We start from the raw sequence: 16,600 nt of genomic DNA on the forward strand, positions 1-16,600 counted from the left end.
GAGTTGCTCAGGGGAGTGTCTTGCGTTGTTAATGCTGAGTAGCTCCGGCAGCTACTGTGGTTTAAGGTCGTTAGTCACTCGCTGTGGGTGCGCCGTGCAGAGCTGCTCACAGCACCCTCCTGGTCCCGCCAGGCCAGTAGGTCGGGAAAAGCCACAACGGGGTCAGTGAGGCACTGGGGGAGCCAGGGGCTGCGGTCAGCGTCTAACCAGGGTCCTGGGGTGAGCACGGATGCTCCCTGCATCCTGCGGGAGCAGCCCTGTGCCAGCTCTTACCCACACCGGAGCAATGAAGATGCAGGATGCTCTCTGTGCATTAGAGGACTGCAGGCCTGGTTGCACTCTGCTATTCTGATCGTTGTTTTTTTTTTTGTTTTTTTTTTTTGTCGCTTTCCTTAGGATGAGGGCCTCTAGGCAGATATTTCCGAACTGGTTCTGCATCCTCTGGCTGCCGCTTCTGCTGAGGGCTGTCTCCTGCTCCCCACTGCCTGCTGCAGAGCTTCCGCCGCCTGCTGCGCTCCCCTTCGGGCTGTCCCAGGGACAGACCTGTGTCGGTATGTACAGGCTGTCTGTCCAGCCAGCTGTTCATTTGTTACTGCACCGGTGAGCAGGGAACTGCTGCGCACATTGTAAATCACTCTGTTATCAGCTCCTGTGGCTGTACTGCAGAACGCTCAAAGTTGTTGGTGAAATAATCACTCGGGATGTTGCAAGGCCAGCATGGGGCCTGGAATTACTTTATGATTTTGTTTTTGAGTGATGGCTTCCCAAAGTTCATGTTTTTGCTCTGCCAAGAGGGATGCTGAAAGCTCTGGCTTTGGTGTTCCTAGGGAGCTGGGCAGCACTTCCCAGTGCTTCCGGTGGGAGGATGTGCTGTCTCCCAGCTCATGTAGAGTCTACATGGTTATACCCAGTCCTAGGAAATACTATTAAGGATAGCTGGCCCTCTTGGGCCATGGAACAAGGCCTGGGTGATAACTGCCCAAGGTGCTCCCCTGCTGCTAATGAACTTCCCTGAGGACCTGGCAGCATGGCTGGTCCCTGTGCTGGGTCTGGGGGCCACTTGGGGTGGGTGCCTGCAAAGGGGCACCGAGGTGGTCCCACCTCCAGCCACTCTGACAGCCACCAAACCTGCCAGGGTGCTTCCCTATTTCCTCTCCCGGTGAGTGTGTGCAGCTGGACTTCCCATGTACTCCCAGATGGAACTGTGGGGTGCATTTTCATGTAATCATAGAATTGTCTGAGCTGGAAGGGACCCTTAAAGGTCATCCAGTCTAAATCTCCTACAGTGAACAGGGACATCTACAGCTACATTTAGTTGCTTAGAGCCTGGTCCAGCTGCTGTAGTTTTGGCAACTCACTCTCTTGTAACTAGTGTTACAAGCAGTTAGGACATCATGCAGTCTCAGTGCTTTTGCCAAATGTATTCCCAAAGCAAAATTGGCCACGCCAATGTCAGCACAAGCGTGGGTATCTGTGCATTAGAAATGCTGTAGGTGTGATCCTCAGTGCCCAGAGGGATGTGCTGCCTTGTGTTTGTTATGTGCACAAATGTACAGAGTGTATCCACCATTTAACTTTATGATCCAATATTCTACTTCATCTTCTTTTAGCTTTTGAGCCATTTTAGTGCTGTAAACAGAAATTGTGTTGCCTTAGACGGCAGTATTTCAACCAGTACTTCAATCAATATTTCAACCAATATTTCAACCAAAGTATATTTTCTTTGCGTTGATTAGGACAATTAGAAATAACAGCTCTAAGCTTGATTGAAACAGGGCTTTGACACACAACTGTGCCATCCAAAGTGCAGATTTCAGTGGTAAGGAAGTGAGCCAAGTCACAGTGCAGAGGCTGCTCAAGCCAGTGCTTGGTCACCAGATGGAAAATGAAAGCAGTGGTGAAAAGCAGAAATGGCCGTTGCGATCACTGCTGGGGCAGGCGATGAGAGGGAAGCGGTGCTTCGTAATGCTGTGCTTTGAATGGAACAGAGAAGGCAGGGAATGTGCTTGCCTACAGCTTTTTAATAGCTGAATACTGAGGGGTAGCGCTTGTTTTGGTGGCTGGTTCAGTGCCAGCTCTCCTCAGCACAGAAATGAAGGTGAGATGCACTCATCACGAGGAGAATGAGTGCAACTTCCTTTCAGCAGCCCAACCACAGGGCCTGCTAGCCTTGGCTTTCTGTCTAGGAAGACATCAGACGAGAGCCGTGGGAACTCCCCCTGGCTTTTTGGACGTATAGATCTAAGCAGCATTTATAACATTAGAATTGCCCACTGTGAAGCATGCAGGAGATTTTCCTGAAGAAATGAACTGTCTCAAGCAGGTTAAAGTTTGGTCAGGAGACTAATGTTTTGAAGGTATTTGCCTCAGGTTTTTAAGGGAAATGATGTGTCTGCATATTAAACAGTCATTTCTGTACACTGCTGTGCGTACATGACCTGTATGTTGAAGATTGCTACGTAACAGCTGATGCTGGTCAGGAAATAGATGCTCTTTCAGTAACAAAACACAGGAAGTATTTTCTGTCATGTCTTTCCACTGAAAATAGCACCCTTCAGGAAGAAATACGTGGAAATGATGTTATGGGAGACCAAAGTGCAATGTTGGTGTGCCCACTGAGTGCATTAGAACCTGGTGGTGTTCTTTTCATGCTCCCCTTGAGCACTGTGCTCTCTTCAAGGCACCATCTATCTGCCCCAGTAGATTCTGGTCATACTGGAAAGACACCTGGGCCATTTTTGCTGAAGTCTCTTGAAAAATATGGCTGCTTCATTCAAATAAAGTCTTTTCACAACTGGATTGGTGTAAAAATGAAGCATGTTCTCACCTACAAAGGGTCTTAATGCTGCTGCCTTTTAGAATTAAGGAAAAGAGGAGGCAACAAGCTAGTGATAACCATCTTGGCCACAAGATCACATTCAGTTCCTAAATAGTTCTGTACTATCTATCTCCCACCTGCTTTTAAATAGATACTAGACAGAGGAGCTTCCACATGAGCTTTCCTTGGCCCTGCCTTTGGAAAAGACTTCCCAGCACCTGGCAACCTCTTTTCTTCATCCATGAAAGCTGCCTCCTGTCTCCCCAGGCTGGGCAAATGCTCCCCTTCTGCATCCAGTGAAATCAGCCAGGCTCCCCCCAGGTCTCTTGCAGGCTTTGTGTGCAATACATTCTTCGGCTTCATCCCTATGGCAAATGAAAGGGCTTGTGTACTTTTTCCTGTGTGCAAATACCCATGGAGCTCCTGTTTCTCCTTGTGCAATGACAGTGAGTAATAGTCCCTGCACAGGTCTGGGAGCTGGATCATGGATTTGGCTGTGGTTTCTGGGTTTGTCACTAACCAGGAGTACAGCTTAGGGGATTTCTTCAGGACAAGAAACCTTTTTGCTGGGAGCAGCCTGAGAATCTCAGTGGGGCATCCAGACAACAGGATGCTATATCTATGTATTTCTGTCTCAAGAATTAAGTATGAATGAGCACTTTGAATAGGCATGCCTTTGACTTTCCCCATGTTAAATGAGGAAAATACTGTCCATTTCACAGGGCAAGTACGTACTCCAAGATAGTACAGTAGCCCCAATAACCAGAAACACCAATGTTAACATTTCATTGTATGTAAGGTCATCATTGATGTATTTCTGAAAGAGTGTTAAAGGTTTTATTCTTCAACCAAACTATGACAGAACCTGTAGGGGGTCTCTGCAAATTGACCGATACTCCAGCAAAGGCAACTTCATTCATAAGTGTCTGAAGCAACCACAGGAGAGGCAGAAGCTTCCCTGGAATAAAACGGGAGACATAGAAAGACAGGAAGGAGCCTCTATGTTCATCTCTCCAAAATGGTAAAAAAAGGAAATTTGAGTAAACATAGGTCAGTTAGCTAAATATCAATTCATGGAAAAATTTTGTAATATTAAATCTTTTTTTTCAGATTCTTTTCAAAAGTAAATAATAAGAAGAGAGATTTCTCAAGGAGGAACAGTGTCAGACCAACCTACTTTTCTTTGATGATGAGATAACAGCATGTAGATGGGAAGAAGCAGCAGATGCTATAGCTTGACTTCAGCAAGGCTCTTGGCACCACCTCAGCACTAATCTAGTGGCTGAGAGTTATGTGACACTGAGCTTCTACAGGGCACGACAAATCTGGTAGATGGCCTTGTTCAGAGATAACTGCACATGACTCACTCTTTAAGTGGGGGATGTACAAAATTAGGTCTTTTTTAATCTTCAACACAGAATGTAGTATCATGCCCTATTTTCGTTAGCCTGGTTAATAGTGTGCTACTAAATTGGTAACTCATGTAACACTGAAAATCATAGAATCATGAAATCACAGAATTAAAGAATGGCTTGAGTTGAAGGAGACCTTAAAGCCCACCCAGTTCCAACGACTTTCTGTGGACAGGTTGCCACCCACTAGATCGGGCTGCCCCATCCAACCTGGCCTTGAACACCTCCAGAGATGGGGCAAATACAGTGAAGGGCAGGATTAGATTCAAAACAAACTTGGGATAGTTGCCCCTCAGAAAGACCATTCCCACATTAGTATGTTGAAGGCATTTTGGGAGAAGTAGTCAGTCCCACATGGAACAGATGGGAACATCCCCAGGGAGGATCAGCTGGGCTTGTAGAGGCACAACAATGGCATGCTGTCAGGAAGAGCACTGGCCCTGCAGACACCCAGATGTGCAAACAGCTCGTAAGATGTGAAGTAAGTAACCTGCTGCCTTTCTCAGCGCTGACAATTCTCTCAGGAATTTCTGTGCTCCCTTTTGAGGCTGCGCATCAAGGGCAATGCAGTGACAAAAAGTTCAGAGAAAAATAAGCATAAGCTGTAAAGCACGACTGAATAAACTGAAGTTAATTAGTCTAGAGAAGAAAAACTTGAGAAAGGACGTGATATCTGTCTTCATAATCATTAAAGGGGCCATCTATCCTATATATAGATAGATAGATGCTGTCTGTAACAGATATAGCAAGAATTAACAGAAATAAACACTATTCAGACTAGAGACATTCAGATTAGGAGGAGTACTTTCTCACAGTAACCACAAGTATGTGCTGTCTTTGATTCCAGAGGGGGCTGTAGAAGAGATCATTAGATGTCCTTAGGAGCGGCAGGGACACCACAGATCACTGGTAGGACAGAGGCATGTGCTGGATGGCCTCTTCCCAACCGGCTCTCCTGGTGCTCTGTACTATGACTGCAAGCATCATTTGCAAATAGTGGTTTATTTAGTTCCTCCCAGCAGCAGGCTGCCCTGCTCCTTTTGCTGATTAACTTTGGCTGCCCTTTTGGAACGAAGCGATCAGACAGGGAGAGCTCAAGGCACCCAAGCAGCCATGCTTCTCTGCCAGCAAACTAGGATCCTGTGAGTCAGCAGCCAGGGAAGCAAATTTCACCCTCTCTGGGCTCAGTGTAATGCCATTCTGAGCAACCTCCGTGGGTCGCCTCTTCCATTCGCCCATGAGAATGTAATTCCTAATGTATGAAGAAGTGTGCTCTTGAAACATATTTCTAGCTCTTGTCACACTAACAAATAGGTGTTTTGGAGCTGCCAGCTTCTGCCTGCCCTGATTTGTGTGGCAGCTGATGTCCCCAACAGCTTACAGCTGTAATGTACGGCTCAATGAGCCCCGTAAAAAGGTTGTGTCCAATATCAGCGCAGCACCACAACGTACTGCAGTATGAATGTCTGGGATCGGCTACACCAGGGCTGAGCTGCAGCACCTCTGTTCACTTTGCTGACAGTGCTCAGCTAACACAGCACAGAACTCAGACTGATGATCAGCAATAAATGGCACATTTCACCACAGCTTCTTTTTTTTCCCTCTTGTTGTTCTTCAGATAGAAAAAACACAGGCAGGAGTAGTGTGGTAGATAGGAAAGCCACTCTTAAAACAGAAATATTTCCTACAGGGATTTGGATTTTTCAACAGCTGATGGTAAAGATTTCATTTTCAAGGTCACCCCACGCCTTACTGAAAGCTCATGACTGCGAAACGCAAACACACAGATCACAGTGAGAAGGTGTGCTTCACATACCCACCTACCTGCAGGTGTGTGTGCGTGTGTAAATACACACTTGTGTATGTGTACGTGTATATATAAACATGGGCAGATGTGAATTTTATGTCACTGAAACTTGCTTTTAAGCTTAATCTTGTTTGTCTTTCATAGCCTTATTTATTAATATCGATTGTCTGTTCTGTTGTTGAATGCCATTCCTGTTCACACGTTTGCCCTATTCAGAACTTCAGAACAACTACATTTCAGGCAATCACTTTCAATGCTTTTAGGGACTATGCACCTAAAACAAATTTTGTGCGTTCAGAATTTCGAAAATGGCCAATTCTTTGCAACTGGGATGAGACTATGCTTGTGGCTTAATGAGCTTGTGGCTTGTTGTACAAGGAAATAATCCCAATGTCAAGAAATAGCAAAAGTCTCTCTGCCACCATCCCAGCCACAGTAAATTTTTAATACCCTTTCCTGATTTGGAAAGGAAAAAATATGTTAATGGTACATACATACACACTTTTCCTACTAATTAATGTAAAAAGTATTTCCATTGCAAATGCCTGGGGTTGTAGATCTTGTTAAACAGAGTTCTTTAAAGTGTAATGACAGAAACACCAGGGATACATTTGGCTGGCAGGTATGGATATCGAAGTCTTCCACTAGATGGAAACTGATTTTTTGTACCAGCACATGCAGAACTGTATAGAATTGTATCAGAATCCTCATAGGGTGCCTTAAGGAAGTAGTGAAGCTCAGGGTCTGAAGTGTCTCTCTGCTGTAGCATGAACTGCATGAGCAACAAAAATGCTAACTGATATTACACTTAAAATACTGCTATATTGACATAAATATTTAAACATTTCTTTACCCAGTGTACTATGTGTAGTTTTATGCCCAGGGACAGGTTCGGTTGTACTGTACCATTTAGCATTTCGAGGATATTTCATGATCTTGTCAAATGTAGGGGAAATAAGTTCTTGTACATGCCAACATATTTGTATACAGATCCCTATAATTATATTCCATCACATCACTAGGTCTGTGAAATATGGTAATGCTAGCTTTAAATGATAGAAGAAACAAAGTCTGAATTTAAAAATGTGTATACTCAGATCCCTTTCTACATTGGCTTTCAAAGCAACAAATTCTCCAGATGCAGAAGGGAAAATAACAGTCCTACCTTTGCCTACACATTTACACCTGTTGAGCTCACCATTTCCATGCTGGAAGAAAATCCTGAGATTACAGTGGGTTTTTCTTTGAAGGCAATGAGACCTCAGTGCTCAGAAGCAAAAGGCAGAACAGATATTGGGAAGTATTAGAAAAGGTACATATAGTGAAAAATAAATCTTTCCTGTACTGTGACATTGCATATCCATGGTCTGCCTGCACCTTGTGCAGTTTTGGTCCGCAGCTCAGAGGAGAAAACAGTAGACATGCTGATTTTTTGCTAGCTCCCCACACAAACCTCCCCAGTTACAAGCAGGAATGTCTTGTTCTGTGTTGAACAGTGGAGAACGGGGCAGACAACCACAGCCCAAAGAGCAGGGTTTGTAGAGAGCCATTTGTGGCCCAGGCCACTTTCCTTGGCTTATTTCTTCCTTGTGCTCCAGGTGGTACAGCTAATTTATGGATGGGGAATGGCGATATGGCTGGAGGGACAAGAAAGGGCCCCAGCACCCAACAGTGTGAACAAAAAGTGACAAAGAAGTATGCTCCAGGTGCCAGGAATCCCATTTAACAGGACAAAAATATCTACAAATCTGAAATGTAGAGAGGCAACTCTCAGCGTCCAGGTACTCCTTTACATCCACAGGTATCATTCTCAGTATATCCTTTCAAACGTGCAGCAGAGTGGATTAAGTTAAATAGTCTGCTCAAACTGCCAGGGGCTTTGTGGCTAGGAGATGAATCTCTAGCTCTGACTTTATTACTGGTGTATGATTTTCTCCCAAGCCTATTGGAAATGTCATTTTATTATTGCACGCTACTCTCAAATACATGGGGACAAGCGCTTCCTGACATGGGTTTCCAGACTACTGCTTCTGAGCAAAATGGTTATGGTTTTCTCTTATCTCTTCAGAAATTAATAGCAGATAGGACAAAATATCACTAAAAGAGACAAGCATTTTATTAATTCCAGAGTCTAGTTTCTAATGGCTGGTAGGCATCATACCACCAATGAATTTATTCCTCAGCCTGACAAGGTATTGAAACCTATTATTACAGTGCAACAGCAAAGTCAATTTCTTGAAACTTGTTTCTAAAGCAAATCACATGCAATCATGAAAAAAACGTAGAGCTTTTTAACCTTTAACTGGAAGCTTATCTAGATTGCTTTACATGTGCCCTGCTCATGATGAGAAATAAATCACATGTAAATATCTGCTTAATTAAAAGCAAGCAACCGTTGCTAAAGACTGTCCAGATCTGGAAGTGTTTTTTCTACTGATTTCAGAGTATTAACAAGTTTATAATCTTACTCAGAAGTAATCATAGATAATTATAGCAGTGAGATTCCCACAGCTGAAGACAGCTGTCCTTTTTATCTATCTATTTTCCATTTTAGCCAACAGGGTGAAGATCTGTTAGAGGTAGGATAACTTGTTAGCATTTCTGGTAATTGGCTTACTTGTTGTTCAGGGTTATTTCTGTTGATTCTTTTTTTTTTTTTTTTTTTTTTTTTTTTTTTGTAATAGTGGCTTCTTGTGCTGCAGCAAACAATCAATCCTTTTCCTGCCACTGAATCCAAAGGAAGGTGATCTAATTGATGAAAAATAGAGAATTCTAGTAGGAGCAAGAGTTAACTTCCACTGTGACTTTACCTACAGCCCAACACAAGAATCAGACTATCCTAGAGAATAAATTACTAACTGGAAAGAACAAGATTTTATCCCCAAATCAAGGCACACTGAGGCTGGGGACACCTCTAACTGTCCCCATGAAAATCAGTCATGTCTTTCTGTGCCTAATTGTCTTGACAAGTGTTGTGTTTCCTTTGGAGCAAATGCATTTGGGAGAGCATTCAAACAATTCTGGTGGGGCCAGTGGGTGTCTGCAACACAGAGAGGGTAATAGCACCCTCTGTGTGACAGTAAAGACTGGTTTATGAGAGCAAATGCCCTGGGGTTCAGCTCTGTGGGTTTTTCCCAAACTGCCAGGCTGTTATTATTGTTATTTATATTCATATAGCATCCAGTAGCCCGAGGCACTGCATTAAGTACTTCAGCATCTCAGCGATGACTCTGTTAATTCTCAGGCAAAGCAAATCTCGCTTTGGGCCTCGTTCAATAGGCACAGAAAAGTCTGACTGGCTTAATAACATGAAAAATTTCCATTTAATCACCAAGAGACCTCTCCCTCAGTAGGGTTACCTGAATGATTGTTTTTGTGATTAAGAATTCTGTTTCTATTTGGCAAAGCTGAATTAAAAATAGCTACTTTTTCTCCCCTCTGCGATGCTTTGACAAACATAAGAGAGAAACTCTCTTAAATCTTCAGTGGAGGCTGATTTTTGTATTCCAGAGGAAAGTGAAGCACTGGGGGTATTTTTATCCTCAGGACAATTTTTGGGATTGTGAGCACGGTCTGTAGCACCACACAGCTGTGCATCCATCAGCCCCTTTCCCTGTGCTCACCCTAGCAGAGGGGAGAAGACCTGGCTGTGATAGGGTGAGTCAGTGCAAGCACATCTGACAAGGCAGAGATGAACCTTTTTGCATCCCCACCAGGAAACCAAGGACTGCCTTGTTTGTCCTTCTGCTTGGACTCCTTTCTGTCCTTTTGACTTCTAGACAGCCAGATATTTTGACAATGGCTTGACCTTGATAATAGAATGAAGGAAGGCACAGAAAGAGTATGTGTGTTTTATTGTTAAGGCATCATTCTGGTCGTTTAGTTTTTCTGAGCCTCCAGCCTTATGAATAAAACAGACATAGTAAGAAGGCGGGGGAGGGGTAATTTTGTTTATCTGTAGGCTGTTTGCGTATGTTAATAATATGGCCTTGTAAACACTAGGAGAGGCAGCCCTTTTACAGGTACTAATAGCATGTCTGAAGGACATGCACCACCATATCAGCACTAAGTGGTGGAGTTGGTCCGCTGTGGCTATGCCCATGTTACCATCACAAATAAGCCAGGGTCTGTTTTCTAACTCCAGGGCCAGTGCAGGACTTGTTTTCTATTCAAACAGTTGAAGGCTTTAGTGAGCCACTGTGTTTTAATCAGCTGTTAATTCTTTGGACCAGCTTGTGGGTTTTGGAGGTTGAGAGAGAGAGGAATGAATGATTTGTTTCAGAGTTTTCTCTTGGTAGTAGCTGTCTCCATTTATTCACCTTTTCTTCTAGGATGACTAGAGTTAATGGCTCTTAGCGTGCCTTATCTATCATTATGCAGAGGACTTTGGGTGAGAGTTCTATTTAGTAAGTATGGAGAAGTGGGCTGTTATCCCTGCAAAAGTGATGGCAAGTTCACTGTAAATTCCACTGTATTTGGTGCTGAAGAAGTAATAGACAATTCTAAGATATTGGTCTTACAGCAAGTTCCAGTGGTATTACTTCATCTTTTATTTGTCACTTGGTCCATAGGAGCACTGAAGTTATTTCTGTAGAAAAACATCACTTTGATTTAATAGCACATAGGCAGGAGTACTTGGAAGGAATTTAAAAGCTCACTTTGAAGAGCTGTGCCAGTCTAGTAACCTTAACATTAATGCTCCTGAGCTCTGGAATAAGGTGTATCTGTATCCACATCCGAATCCTGCAGCTCACCTTCATTTCTAGACTGTCTCAGAGCAAATTCTGAGAACTTAGATTTCTTGTAGCTGAGAGGAAGTGGGATTGTTCAAGTTTCAATAGCACTCGGCGAGTTCCAAGAGGTACAAGAGGTGCATCCAGTACAGACATGAGAGGTACTAAGAGGACAGAGTTCCTCTGATGTTGGTATCCATTCTGTGATAATGCAGTCTTTGACTGAAGGAAGAAATTTGCAGATATTTCCCCCCAAGCGCTCATCTACTATGGTGCATCCGAAGATAGGAAATGCCTAGCAATGCTGAAGGTTCTTCTATTGCATGAGGTGCTTGCCTACACACTAGAAATAACTGCATTCACTCTGTTTATTTGTTTGTTTGAAGGATGTGTGCTTGTGGTCTCTGTGATTGAACAGCTTGCCCAGTGGCACAACAGTACTGTAAAGGCAGCCATGGAGAGACTGTGCAACTACATACCTGGTAAGTATCAAATAATGTGCCATATGTTTCATTGGTACTGCTGTACTTCTCCGTTAATTAAAAATTCACACATTGAGACTGAAAAAGCCCTCGCCACATCTCTTGCGGCACCTAAAATTAATGTGGCTGAAAGATAGCCAGGTGCTATCTGCAGGAAAGATGTAGCTGCAGCGGAGCTGGGATTTCATCCCAGAGTTACAGTGAATGGGGTTGTGTGAAGCCCAGAAGCCTGCGAGCCCCTTTTTCCCTGCTCTTTGTCTCCACTTTGTCTCTTTGTTAGCAGCGTTGCTGCATGTCCAGCCACTCCTCTTTCTTGTCAATATGGGTCTTTATATCAACTGAGCAGATGAAAACACTTTCAGCGGGGATAGGAAGCCATTATTGTAAAATCATTAAAATTATCTGAGGTTGACAGTGATGTGAACGGAAAAGCTATTGAAACGTAACTGATGAGAAAAATTTCAAAAGTGAGAGCTATTCCATATGAATATATGTGGACTCCCCCTTTTCTGCCTTGTATTTTATCTGCCCGAAGGAGCCTAGCTGTCCAAGCACAAGTCTCTAAATAGAGAACAGTCTGAATACCAAAATAGCTTTGTGCTTCCCAGACTCATCCTACAACTGCTTAAGTAGCTAGATCTCACGTTCATGACATCGTTTTAAGTTTATGAATGCAAAAGGGTGGCTTTACAATTCTTCATTATTCTTCATTTATATAGGCCTTCATGAATTGTATCTCTGAGAACCATATTACTATACAGACCTCAGTATCATGGAAGATGCATGCAGAATATTAATTCCTTCCTTTCCAAGACATTATTTTCTGATACAGGATGGAGTGGGAAGGAAATTGCTGGAATTCATTCACTGACAGAATGATGCTTATCTGATCTCTATACCATAAGTAGTATCCTCGGTGTTTTAAATTATAGGCACATCACCATGAAGCTGCAATTAGAAGCGGGGATCCTGCTGTTAAAATACAATTTTCCTCTTTAAAATATGACACGCTAGATCTATGATCATGATTCACTCCATGGACCTTGTTCAGCTGACGTGCGAGGATATTTCTTTTCAGCTGCCATTCTTTACACACATAAAATCCTATTATCCCTTTAGTTAAATCTGTATAATCCAGTTACCTTTTATGAGATGCATGGATACACCCAATAGAAAAAAAACTGACTCTGAACATGAAAGGAGTGAGAAATCCTTGGGATTTTGCAGGAGCTACAGTGTAACCCAATTTATCCTCCCCAGGGAGGTGAACCCTGCAATCCAGCAGCACTCAGCAGGTTCCTCTTGCTCCCTGGAACAAAAGGAAATCTTTGGATCCTCAGGAGGAGCAGCCTATTAAATCAGGCCGTGCCATTTCTGCTGAAGGAACCATTTCATTATTTGACAGATGCCTACAATTGCTTGCAAGAATGGCTGTGACAAATTGATGACAATGAGGCTTTTCCTAAGGACAAAATAGAGAACTAGCACTTTTTTTTAAACAGGCCTCCCTCCTATTGTTTTGCTTGCAATAAGGCGGGTTGTATCAGACCTTCAATGAAGTTATACACTGTTTAAAACCAAAAATATTTAAAGAAAAAGAGAGAAATTCAGTATTGGTCAATCCCATTCAGTTCCATAGATTGTGCAGGAAACACAGTCACGTTCTTGTATGGAAATATTTGCAACGGCTGTGATTTGAGCAACAACAGAGCACAGCAGCACTATGAATGAAGAAGGCTCTGGAGTAGACAGAAATGCCAGGTCTAGGGAAATGGGAGCTATTTGTGGAGTAAGAGATTCTGTTAGCAAGAACGCTTATTTGCCTTGATTCTGGCTGCCTGCTTGATGAACGAGGGGTGCCCAGTGCCCTAAACATGCTTTGAGACTGTCTGTCTCAGCATTGCCTCTGAGTCAGGCTCTGCTTCTGTCGGCCACGGCTGTGCAAACACCTTAGCTCGAGTGGAAAAGGCAAGGTGATTAATGCCATCTTTCCTGCAAATATTTGTCCCCTGGGTTTCAGCCAGCATTTGTGTTTCTAGGACTACGAAGCCATAGAGAAAACATCTCTGGGGTTTTTATCATGTAAGAAGAGGGCAGTTAGTGGTTCTCTTGCCTGAAACAGAGCAAAAGGAAGCATCGTCGCTTCTGGCCAAGCACTTCAAAGTGTTTCTCTAAATTTTCAGTGTTTAGTTAGATTTAAGTTCTTAACTTGGCCCTGAACACACACCACTAATCATTGTCATAATCTCTTTCTCTCTCTTTTCCCTTCCTTTCTCACTTGCACAGCTTCTTCCCACCAGAGCTTTCCCTCTGCACTGTCTTCTTCTTGTGTGCTCAGCAGGCAAGAGGTTTGTGGATGCCGAAACATGGGATGTGTCCTACAAACACCATCTATGGCTTCAGTCTGTTTTGGCATTGGCATCTTCCAAGATGACCCTACTCACCCAATGATTTTGTGTATTTGCCATTCTTTCACCACCCATCTTTCTCCCCGCATCAGGCAGCTGGAAGCCCAGCTTCCCCCGCACACAAGCAAACCAGCACCCAGAAGTCCCTGCTGGGGATGAGCTCGGGAAGCAGCCACCCTCTCTGTGGGCTGCAACAGAGAGCCAGGAGCTTCCTGCAGGGCTTCCTCCCAGATTGCTGTGATCAATCAGGCTCCAGACTGAAGGCAGCACTAGTGGTGTCTGCAATGCTTTCTGTCTAGGTGAAAAAGAATCTAGTCTAATTCCAGAAGACCAATTTTTAACTCACACATTTCTTCTGAAAAGCAGATTAAGAGGAATTATGTGGCAAGGGAAGCAAAGAGATGAAGCTAATAGCTTGACTGGAGTAAAATATCTGGCATGAGAAAAATCATCAGCAGCTACAGGAGCTGCCTGCAACACAGAGTAGGAGAGTGGTGGGGAGATCACACTTCTTTTTGGCCATTCCCTGTTTCTTTGGGGTGAGTACAGCCAGACCATGGAGGTGTGAGAGAAAGCAAATTCCTCGGAATCCCCCCAGGGAATCTGGGAGCTGGCTGTTTGCGTGGGTGCAATCTTGCCTCTTGGCAGCTTCCGAGGCCCAGCACTGCCCCTCGTCTGCAGGGTGTGTGCAGGTCTTCCCTTGCACAAGCCCCCAGGGCCACTGAGGCAGGCCCATCATTAGCATGAAGTCCTACATCACTTGCTACACTTCATCTATTTATTTTCTTTCCTCTTGCAAGCCTACCTCCATTTGTTTGAGCTGCTCCGAACATGCTGCAGCATACGTGATTTTGTTCATCTTTCACATGATGCAAGATTCAGAACTTTTAGCCAATTCCAGTTATCCTTTCAGTCTTACCCAGCTGCTTGCCTAAAGCCAGAGGAGGGCTTCATGCCCCAGCCTAGGTTAGAAATTCAGGTTTTCCCATTCTCTGATGCTATGCTGAAATCTCAGACTCGCATGCATTTCTCTCAGACAAATCAGCCTTCACCTAAAGTTGCTCCTGCTGTGTTCTGACTGTCATAAAACCAGTTTCACTGTGCTGAGTTACTTTAAAAATGTATGTTTTTTAGAAAAACTGCAAGGTTTCTGTTATGTCCTTGCTGAAGTGTATGGACCACACATAGCTGAACTGTAAGTACTCCTGTATTTTCTCAAGTTTGCCTTAGTTCATGCTTCAGAAGTATGAACGTACTGTCAGACTGAAGTGTGGGGATCTCATTATAAAAATCACATGGTTACTAAAGCAGAGATGCCTGAGAGTGATCCCAGCTTGGCATTTGGCACAGCTCTCCCTGAGTGAATAAATACAGGCTGCCACCGTAACCACTTCCATGCAGCATTTGCCTCTCAGATCAGGCCCGCCTGATGTAATTAACTTTTGAAATTCAGCTCTCCTGATGGAGGGAGGAATTTGAATAACTCATATGCGCAAGGCAGCTCTGACATTGTCCCACTATGTTAATACTTGTCTCTGGCTTTCTCTTTTACATTTAATCAAGCTTTCTAATTGTCAGCCCCTACATGCTCCCAGCCCTGACCTTGATACGCACTGCTGGGGAAGGCTGCTAGGTAATGTTGGTGATTAAAGGAATAACATGTAGGCCATTTTATTTCCTCTGAAAGTTCTTAGTTTAATTAACGGAGCTGTTGCTACACCTTTTTCCTCCCTCGGGTTTTTATTTTTATTTTTAAAACTAGCCGAGGGACTATGAAGTGCTAACAGGACTAAGAAGTGCTATAATCCAACATCTTAATTTAATTCTTGATCAGCCCAGAAGTGCATCCCAAAAAAGAAGGAAACAGCCCTAGCACTTGTGCTTGGTGATTAAAGGTTAAGGATCTTTGAAGGCTTTCTGGTTATTTTCCTGAGTTAATGACTGAAGATGTCTGTGTGCCAAATTGCATGTGTATTAACTTTAACCTTTATGTTTTTGTCAGGCTTGTGATTGATTAAAAAACGCAGCATAACACATTTGATTCAGGTGCTGCACATCAAGTGCTGTGCTTTTTCATCATCCTGGTATCCAATTCTACATGCTGAGTAGGATGCTATGACAGAAAGTCATTTGGGTCTGACAGCACGCTGAGCAGTGTCTGTGGGCCATGGCAAAGCATGCTGAGATTATCTGGTAGTGCTGGAGGGATTTAGCTTCCCATGGAAAGTACTCCTGCTACCCAAAGCCCAGAAGAATGTACTGGTCTCTGTTTTAACACCATTTCCTTCAGCATAGACAGGGAAATGAATGCCGATGTGGTCTGCCATTCCTTGAGGCTGTGCAAACAGGATCCAGGACAACCCCTTTGTCATCTCTACCCTCCTCCCAAGGTGAGTTGTTTTTCCACTTCTTTCGAAGCTGCAGGCTGTGGACGGCCACTTGGGCTGGGACCAAGCTTGCAGAAGTTTCTAGGCCACGTGATCTTCTGGGGAAAACAACAGCATTTAGATTGTGGACACTTTCAGAAAAGGTCTGTTTGAGCAGAATGTACAGAACACATTGTTTGATGTATCAGCAATGTGGCTGCTGGAGAGCGGGAATTACAGAGCCAGGCTCCCTTGTGCCAGACCGGGCCGGAGAGAAAGAATATACAAATATCTCATTTTCTCCAGACTTTATTGTTAAGCAGTCAAATAGCCCCCAACCCTAAGCTCAACAGCAGTTCACCTATAGCCTCATGTTACCATGGCACAACATGTTATCCTTCATCTCCGTGACAACATACAAGGGGCCAAGCTTCCCATGCAGATGGGGCTTATTTGACTTGGCTTGGTCTGCTGTGGGAGAGGGTTAAGCTAACTTGCATGGCCTTAGGCCTTAGGCTGGAAACACTTAGTTAGCAAGGCTTTGGGTATGGACTTGTTACACTATGGTGACTTG

General features: G+C 43.8%; 1 protein-coding gene across 3 annotated transcripts in view; it reads left to right on the forward strand.

Annotated features, from left to right (window-relative positions):
• The window catches only part of AOAH (acyloxyacyl hydrolase), a 66,875-nt gene continuing 50,275 nt past the window's right edge, over positions 1-16,600 (forward strand). The window contains exons 1-5 of one of the 3 annotated variants that reach the window (XM_021386426.1): positions 1-161; positions 397-551; positions 11,157-11,252; positions 14,795-14,855; positions 15,951-16,050. In XM_021386426.1, coding sequence (XP_021242101.1) covers positions 398-551; positions 11,157-11,252; positions 14,795-14,855; positions 15,951-16,050 — 411 coding nt within the window. In that variant the 5' untranslated portion in view covers positions 1-161; position 397. Of the gene's footprint in view, positions 220-396; positions 552-11,156; positions 11,253-14,794; positions 14,856-15,950; positions 16,051-16,600 lie in introns of all 3 variants that reach the window. The other 2 variants (XM_021386427.1, XM_021386428.1) reach the window with 2 other exon arrangements.

Source organism: Numida meleagris, chromosome 2 (genome assembly GCF_002078875.1).
Source record: "Numida meleagris isolate 19003 breed g44 Domestic line chromosome 2, NumMel1.0, whole genome shotgun sequence".
Lineage (NCBI taxonomy): Eukaryota > Metazoa > Chordata > Aves > Galliformes > Numididae > Numida > Numida meleagris.